This window comes from Rhipicephalus sanguineus, chromosome 6 (genome assembly GCF_013339695.2).
Source record: "Rhipicephalus sanguineus isolate Rsan-2018 chromosome 6, BIME_Rsan_1.4, whole genome shotgun sequence".
In the NCBI taxonomy this organism is placed as follows: domain Eukaryota; kingdom Metazoa; phylum Arthropoda; class Arachnida; order Ixodida; family Ixodidae; genus Rhipicephalus; species Rhipicephalus sanguineus.
In genome coordinates, this window is record NC_051181.1 from 7,729,131 (window position 1) to 7,738,126 (window position 8,996).

An 8,996-nucleotide genomic window follows, 5' to 3' on the forward strand; every position below is an offset into this window, starting at 1 on the left:
AAACTAGTTATTGCATTGGATACTTCGTTCGGTGATGTGGGATATAGGTAAAATGAATAAGGGGTCTGATTGTGTATTGACTGTGTTGATTGAGTATTGACTGTGTGACTGTGATTGAGTGTTGACTGTGAATGATCAGGTGTAGGACAGAAGAAAGCATTGAACTCATTTGCGATATCAGTGGCTTCTGTTACCACCCTTGTTCCTGTATTCAGTCTATTAGGATTGCGGCTAGGTGAAGACAAATGAAGAAATTGTATCAGCCGGGCCACGTTCAATGAAACCAACACGCATGTCAGGACAGAAGTGAACGCTTGTGTTTATTGTCGTCAGTCTTTTATACCAAACGAGGAAAAGGGGGAGGGGTTTAATAGATAGTAAAGAAGGGCACGTGTAGTTCAACAAAGATAGGTAGCTTGCACTCTTGGGCCTGATACGATACATCTTCCCCTTCAACGTCGTTGACTTATCTGCTGAAAGTTTTGATCGTATCCCAGACGATCCGGACGACGTACTTGACGCTGAGACCTTCACTGCGGTAGAACTGGCTGCAAAGGTGGTTGCGGACAACCTGGCACTATCGTGGACGAGCCGGACGTGGGAGATTCTACAGAGGCAGGTACCTGCTCTTCGTCGTAATCTTCTTCGTCGGAGGTGTCCTCAAAAGGCTCGCTCGTTGCCAAGAGGTGCTGCCGATTGCGGCGCAGGATGTTCCGGTCTTCTGTTCGCACATGGAGGGAACGAGGCCCCGCTGATCCAAGAACCTTGGCTTTTCTTATCCATGTCTTTCCCCTTATGCGAACGGCATCGTTGCTCCTGAGGCCGGGAAGTACACGTCTGTTGTGTTTGCTCTGCCTGTGCTTCCTTACTCGCGTGGAAACAAGGGGTCCGAATTCCGGTATGGGGGTCCGCAGGCGTCTTCCTTGCAGCAGCTCCGCTGGTGATCGCCCATCCTCTAGTGGACTTGTTCTGTAATTCAGGACGCCAAGCCAAAAGTTCTCATTCGCCGCTTTTGTCTTTTTCAAGATGCGCTTAATTATCTGTACGCCTTTCTCGGCAAGGCCGTTTGACTGAGGGTACTCTGGACTGGATGTAATGTGCTTGAAATCGAATTGCTGAGCAAATAGCCTGAACTCACTACTGGCAAACTGGGGCCCATTGTCTGTGCAAACTTCGATTGGTATACCATAACGGGAAAATATGGCTCCTAATCTTTGTATCACGGAACTGGCTGTTGTACTGGGTAATAGTTCAACTTCCGGGAAGTTCGACATTGAGTCATAGACACAGAGATAATGCTGGCCACCATACTGAAACAAGTCGACACCCACGCGATACCAAGCTTGTGTCGGTGTTGGACGCATGATTAGTGGTTCTGGTGGCTGCTTATAAGCATAAGTCTGGCATACCGAACACTTGCGAACTAGGCTTTCTATATCAGAATTTAGATTGGGCCAGTATACCAACTGCCTTGCTCTGGCTTTGCATTTTCCAATGCCGAGATGCCCTGCATGAACACGCTTTAATATATCCAATTGCACGCTACTTGGCACTACGACCTTCGTTCCTTTTAGAAGGATCCCTTTGACCACTGAGAGTTCGGAAGCAACCGCCTTCAGCGGACCTTCCACAGCACACCCATTCGCGAGCTTGTGAAGTACCTGCTGAAGGTATACGTCACGTTCGGTCTCACTTGCAAGCCTTGAAATGGTTTTTTCACTCACGAGTGCCGATACTACTGTGACTCCATGAACTTCGACGTCACTTGTGGGAGAGGCAGCGCCGTCTTCAGAAGCAGGTGCCCGGGAAAGCATGTCGGCCACAACCATCTGTTTACCGGGAACAAAAGTCAAGGTGTAATCATATTTCAATAACCGCAAAAAGAAACGCTGTACTCTTGGCGGCATGTCAGCAATGGCCTTTTTTGATATGTCAAGCAGTGGGCGATGGTCGCTTTCAAGAATGAAAGGATGACCGTATACGAAGTGATAAAACTTTTCACATCCAAAAACTAACGCCAGAGATTCTTTTTCTATTTGTGAATAACGTTGTTCGGATTCGTTAAGAGCTCTTGAAGCGTAAGCCACAGGTCTCCAGGCGCTCCCGTGACGTTGCATCAGCGCCGAACCGACACCGCACTGCGAGGCATCCGCCGTTATTTTCGTTTCTCTGCCTGGTTCGAAAATTGCTAGAAGTGGCGATTCGCTAAGCTCTCTGCATATAGCCTGCCAGTCGTTCTCATGATTCGGTGTCCAGTCAAAGACAACATCATGCTTCAACAGCGAACGCAAAGTAGAAGTGCGCTGGGATAGTGACGGCACATATTTGCAAAAGTAGTTGACGACACCTAAGAGCCTCTGTACCGCTTGTTTGTCTTGTGGTGCCGGCATTTTCAGCAGAGCTTCGACCAAAGCAGGGTCAGGGCGTATGCCCCTGCTGCTGATAATGTCACCAAGAAACAAAACTTCTTCAACGCCGAACAAGCACTTTGACGCGTTGAATGTCAGTCCTGCTTTTGCTGCTGCTAGTAGTGCGCTTTTGAGCCTGTCATCGTGTTCTTTCCGGGTAGCACCCCAAATGAGCACGTCGTCGACATATACACGCACGCCAGGCAAACCATCAAATACCTCGTTGAGCGCTTTTTGAAAAACTTCGCTTGCCGATGAAATGCCAAAAGGCAGTCGAAGAAACCGATAACGGCCAAAGGGAGTTGCGAAGGTGCATATTTTGGAAGACTGCTCATCCAGTGGTATCTGATGGAATCCGGCGTTAGCCCCCGTCAAGCCGAGAAAACATCTTCGCTCCTGCCAGCTCTGCTTCTATGTCTTCTCGGCGCGGCATCTGATAATGTTCTCTCTTAAGGCATTCATTAATTTTTCTCGGGTCCATGCATACCCGCAACCTGCTGTCCTTTTTAAGCACGATGACCAGTGGGCTTACCCAGTCTGTCGGACTGCTGACTTTTTGAATGATGCCTTCCGCTTCCATTCGCTGTAGTTCCGCGCGCAGAGGTTCTCGCAGCGCCAAAGGCACTCGTCTGGCTGGCTGGATGACGGGCACAGCACCCTCGCGAAGGGTGATCCTGTACTCGCGCTGTACACGGCCTGTTCCTTGAAACAGCTGCGGAAATTCATCGACGATCGTGGAGGGGCTGTTGTTTGTTACGGCATCAACGTTCCGTTTGATCAGCCCCAGGTCCTCCGCGGCTTTCAGACCCAGGAGGGCGCCGTGGTCTTTCTTAATCACGAAGAAGTCTGTGCAGACGCTCCGGTCACCAATGGTCACGTGCGACGAAAATGTGCCGAGCTGTTTGATGACGCCGCCGTTATACGATCGTAGAACCGCGTTGCTTGCTTTCACTGGACCGGCTTGAATCTTCCGGAAAAGCGACAGCGGCATCAAGTTTGCTTGGGACCCTGTGTCGATCTTGAAGTTGATGTCCTTGCCTGCAATATTTGCTTTCATGATCCACTCCCGGTCACTGCTAATGTTTCCGATGGTGACGTCCAAAACATCAAAGTCGTCGTTTAGGTATGGCGTCTTCCTCTCGTCCTTTACCTCGCAGATGGCTCCGCTTGATTGGCAGCATGACGCAAAGTGGTTACGCCCCTTGCACAAGTAGCAAGTTTTCCCGTAGGCTGGACAGCGCCGTGCGGCATGGGACCGGCTGCAGCGGGAACATTTGAAGCTTCGGCTCGACGATGCTGCAAGGACGTGAAGCTCTCCGTCAGTCTTCCGCCACAGCGAGTTCTCACGTGCCGATGTTTCCGCCGCCTTGCATAAAGCCACGGCTTTGTCCAACGTAAGGCCCTTGTCCCTGATCAACTTCTCCCGTAGCTTCGGCGAGTTTGTACCGAACACAATTTGGTCGCGCACCATTTCGTCCATCATTGTTCCATACTTGCAAAACTGCGCCTGCTTCTTCAGCGCGCGGAGGAACTGTTCGAAGGGTTCAGCTTCGCTCTGTAGTCGAGACCGGAAGACGTACCGCTCGTGAATTGTGTTCTCTTGCTCGACGTAGTATTTCTCGAGCTTGGCCACCACCGTACCATAGTCCTGCTTGTCTTCGCCTTCATCGAACGTAAGGTTGTTGTACACTTCAAGCGCCTCGTCGCCAGCCACACTGAAGAAAAGGGCCGTTTTTGCTGCCTCTGACCTCGGTTTTTCAGTGCACTCCGTGGCTGCCAAAAAGAAATCAAATTTTTGCCGGAAGAGCTTCCACGTTCTTCCCCCGTTGGTTGACAGGCCTAGAGGCTCCGGTGGCTTGATGTACTCCATGCTTGCGGTGTTTGGAAGGTTGTGGTGTAGGCACTTGTTACGGTGCTTCCTTCATCGTCGAGCAGGCAAGGCTCCAGTTCCGCACTTCTGACACCATGTATCAGCCGGGCCACGTTCAATGAAACCAACACGCATGTCAGGACAGTAGTGAACGCTTGTGTTTATTGTCGTCAGTCTTTTATACCAAACGAGGAAAAGGGGGAGGGGTTTAATAGATAGTAAAGAAGGGCACGTGTAGTTCAACAAAGATAGGTAGCTTGCACTCTTGGGCCTGATACGATACAGAAATGACCTGATTGTATCCCATGTTTTACGAGTGTCATTTGACTTGCTCAACAACGGGTCACAAGACACATCAGAGAAAAGCGAACCCTTTAATTCCCCCTTCTTTCGTTCACTCAGCATGAAGAAATGTTCATATGCTGAGTGAACGAAAGAAGGGGGAATTAAAGGGTTCGCTTTTCTCTGATGTGCCTTGTGACCCGTTGTTGAGCAAGTCAAATGCATTTTGTATTCTACATTGGGAGTGATACAGAATAAAGAAGTGATTTTGAGAGATTGTAGGAATAGTTTCTATATAATGTTGCATTAACAATCGTTGTTGTCAGCGCAAAAACGCCAAAGTTCGCTCTTCTGAATTTCTTTGTGCTGATCAAAGTGGACGATTGGGCCAGTAGGTGATTCATGATCGACTTTGTGCTTGCTGAAGTGCAAAGTTGAAAGAGACTGCGCCGACAGAACATGAAAGGAGAGCTTCAGGTAAGCTTCCAGCCCATTAGAGTAACCTATTGGCGTATCTGCGCCAACAGGATTCAAGGCAATTACCTCCAGCATGAGTCAGTCGACCGTGAGAAAAAAGGGGAAAAAAAGAAAGAAAAAAAAACACGGTTGATCCCTCCGTCATAGGAATCGGAATAACACGAAAGTAAAGCGTGCCCTTACAGAAGTAACTGAATGCTTACTGTACATTGATATAAGAGAGTTTGCACAATGTATATTGATGTCTGGCAGCTAATGGCGCCGTTTAACGTGTATGCAACCACTTTGATGATTGGTGGTACGTCTCCATCCCGACGACTAACGTCCATGTTAAATGATTAAACAAACCCTTGTGGTAGCTGTAGTAGTTAACGCTGAAAGCGTAATCAGAGAACGAGGTGTGATAGCCAGAAGAGCGTCGCATATTGGACGCAGAACTTGGTCGCCATCCCACGGCATGTTAAAATGTGATTGAACACCACGGCCGGACTAGAGAGAAACGCAAAGCGCGTCGTGCCGCCCCGGTAGCCCGGCCGCGATTTTTCTCGGGGCGAGCGCGTGAGCATGGAACGCGCTGTTACAGCCAGGTGAGGCAGGCGTGCGTCGCAGAGCTATTTTTGGTTTGTATTAGCGTGATGCTGAGCGAGGCCGACGCTTTTACGACGCTTGGGCAAAGGTCGCCACCTCGCGTTGTGTTAAGGCATTGAAAAAAATTCAAATTTTATTGAAAACGCGCCGAATAGGACGGACGCGTAAACGCGTTGCAGGTGCTAGTCGCGAAGGCCGCAGCAGTGACGAATTACTTTACCTTAGCGCTCCCAGAGGTCAACAGCACCCAGCCGACCGGGAGAGTGGTAGATATAAAAGGATCGTTCGTAGGGCCTCCAGAGTCTATGACCGTGGCGCATTGGATAGCGTGCCCGGCATCCGTTGTTGCGGACCGAGCGGTCGTGGGTTCGATGCCCGTTGACAGTACCTTTTTTTCTTTGCCATCTGATTGTGTATATTTTTTCGACGTCATTTCCGTGACGGAAATACGTCACAGAAGTCTTGGTGGACCCCGGCATAAAACACTTTCGTGTTAAAAGAAGAAATGCAATTAGGATAGATAAGTGCCTTTTTTAGCGGGATAGACGGCAGACCTAGAGATTATTATACAACACTTCAGTCGTATATGTTCTACTATACGTTCATTCCTAAGAAAAAAACTAACCAAGTTCACATTTTCCGGTGTACAAGATCATCTTTCAACGACTGTATCATTTTTGCACACCCGCTTTGACGGCGCCAAGCTTGCGGTGGCAGCCACATTTCAATAAGAACTAAATGAAAACAAATAAAATCTATCTTTAACTTGCTTTTTTTTACTCTCATTCCTAGCGTTCTCAAACTTATCCAGTTCTAATATGAGGTAACGAAAGGAGCAAACAAGCATCACCCAAGTGGTACACCAAAGGAAATTTGGTTATTATGCAACCACAATAGCCTGTTCGTACCCAAACATAATGGTTCCCGCTAGCTGAAAAAAGAAACTCGGAAAGCAGCATGCTGCTGCAATATCCCACCGGTACGGCAGCGCAAGAAACTAAACAAACAAATAAAAGCACGATTCTCTTGATGCATCGCGGGCGCGTCTATAACGGCCAGACATTTGGCGTGGCACGTCTAGAAAAACTGCCGATTCATTGCCAGTCGTCGCCGTCGAGATAAACCCGACACACAGCGCTCTCTTTTCTGCGCACTGAGGTGAAGCGACAGTCTCGGTGCGTGTGTACTGTTTCTTTTGATTCTCTTTTATTTAGTGCCGCGTCGCTGCAAACGTCATGGCGGGAGTTTTGAATTCTTTAAGGTCGATACGCCACGTGGTGTCGTTCATGCGAACTAGGCCGCTGGTGTCCAGAAAAGCTGCATATGTGTATTCTTTGCTGTTTTCTTTGTCCGGTTTTGCTTTGCCACAAATATCCGAAAGCACTTTTTCGCAGACCGAGACGATTAGTGTCTTTGGGTATCCACATTTCAGCAGTTTCTTGACCTGCAGAGGAAGCGTCACCTTTCATAATCTGTGTATATATTTGACGAACGAAAGCGATTGAATAAAAGTTGTTAGTGCGCAAGGTCCTTGTCCGTTTCATGTTCATCTGTCCTTCGTCTAAATTCATCTATGCAGCGCATCGTTTCACTTCGCAATTCGGTTATGAGTTTCGCGTTGAAGCGCCTCCTTGGTCGAAAAGTGATGTTCTGCTGGGACCGTACCGATACGTTTTGCGGAGTGAGTGGTGAGCTCCTACATCCTGTTGCTGTGTGCAGTGTGGAAGTTAGCTTGGGTGGTCATGCATTTAACGCAGAGTTCGCAGTTCTACCTCATGCCACGCATGACGTGATACTGGGCCTGGATTTCCTGAAGCTGTGCGGTGCTAATGTTGATTGCCGAACGGGAGAAATTACCGTAGATTCGAGCATTCCGTCTGCGTTTATAGAACACCCGCCCTGTCACGAAAGTGCCCTTTACGTATGTGTGGATACAGTTGTCCCGCCGTTGTCAGCAAAATGTGTCCCAGTCACATGTTCCCCTACAACCGACAAAACATTTGACGCGTCCGTGGAACCAATTCACCTTAGTTGCATGAATAAAAATGTTCTGATATCTTATTGTACGCTGTCAGTTGTTCAAGGGTGCACTAGCTTATGGACCATCAACTGTTCCGATGAACCCACGATACTTCCGAAGGGTCTGCAGCTTGCGGTGATTCGCGAACAGCAAGTATTTGCTCTTGCCAACCTTACAGAGAGCCCCGATTCCCCGGATCAGTCTCATTCTGATAATGTGCACGCCATAGACTCATTGATTATGGCTATGATCATCAAAGACCTAAGCACTAACCAGCGTTGTGAATTGGCGACTATTCTCACGAAACACTCCGGAGTTTTCGACTTTGCCCAGAAGGAGGATCCACCATCATTTTCTCCTTCTTGCATACAGCACCGCATTGATACGGGATGTAATCGCCCTCTCCGTCAGAAGCCATACCGTGTGTCACCTTCGCAGTGCAAGGTTATCCATGAACAAGTTCAAGACAGGCAAAAGAAAAATGTAATCCAGCAGTCGTACAGTCCGTGAGCAGCCTCAGTAATCCTGGTTAAAAAGAAAGACGGCTCGTGGCGATTTTGCGTTGATTACCGTCGCCTCAACGCTATCACCAAAAAAGGATGTATATCCTCTTCCACGGATAGATGACACTATAGATTGCCTTTCATCGGCCTCTTACTTTTCATCTGTCGATTTGAGGTCGGGCTACTGGCAGATACCAATGCACAAGGAAGATAAGGAAAAAACGGCATTTGCAACACCGGACGGACTTTTCTAATTTAATGTGATGCCGTTCGGGCTGTGTATTGCGCCAGCCACGTTCGAGCGCTTCATGGACAACATCTTGCGCGGTTTGAAATGGGAAGTCTGCATGTGTTATTTGGACGATGTGGTGATCTTCGGGCGCACGTTCCGTGAGCACAACACACGTCTCGACCTTGTGCTCGATTGTCTAAGAAAGGCACGTTTGGTGTTAAACTCAAAGAAATGCCATTTTGGAGAGCGCCAAACACTCGTTCTAGGCCACTTGGTAGACAAAGAAGGCATACGACCTGATACAGCGAAGACGGCTGCAGTGGAAGCCTTCAACCAGCCACGCTCAGTCAAAGAACTACGCAGCTTTTATGGACAATGTTCGTACTTCAGTCGCTTTATTCCTGCATTCGCTAACGTCGTGAACCCACTGAAGTGCCTGCTTCAAAAAGGTGTACGGTTCGAATGGACCCCGGAATGTGCGTCCGCTTTTTGTGAACTCAAGTTCCGATTGACGTCCCATCCGATTCTCCGACACTTCGATCCTGCGGCTCTCACAGAACTGCACTCGGACGCCAGCGGCGTTGGTGTCGGTGCCGTTTTGGTTCAACGCGTCGAT

At 48.7% G+C, this 8,996-nt stretch overlaps 1 protein-coding gene across 1 annotated transcript; it reads right to left on the minus strand.

Moving 5' to 3' along the window:
• Positions 1-2,769: 2,769 nt before the first annotated feature.
• LOC119395584 (uncharacterized protein K02A2.6-like) lies at positions 2,770-4,278 on the minus strand. Its single transcript, XM_037662561.2, has one exon. It carries the CDS (start codon positions 4,276-4,278, stop codon positions 2,770-2,772), a length of 1,509 nt encoding a protein of 502 aa, XP_037518489.2.
• Between the last annotated feature and the right edge of the window lie 4,718 nt (positions 4,279-8,996).

Coding starts and splice junctions, on each gene's coding strand:
- LOC119395584 (XM_037662561.2), bottom strand. CDS start 4,278: ATGGAGTACATCAAGCCACCGGAGCCTCTAGGCCTGTCAACCAACGGG.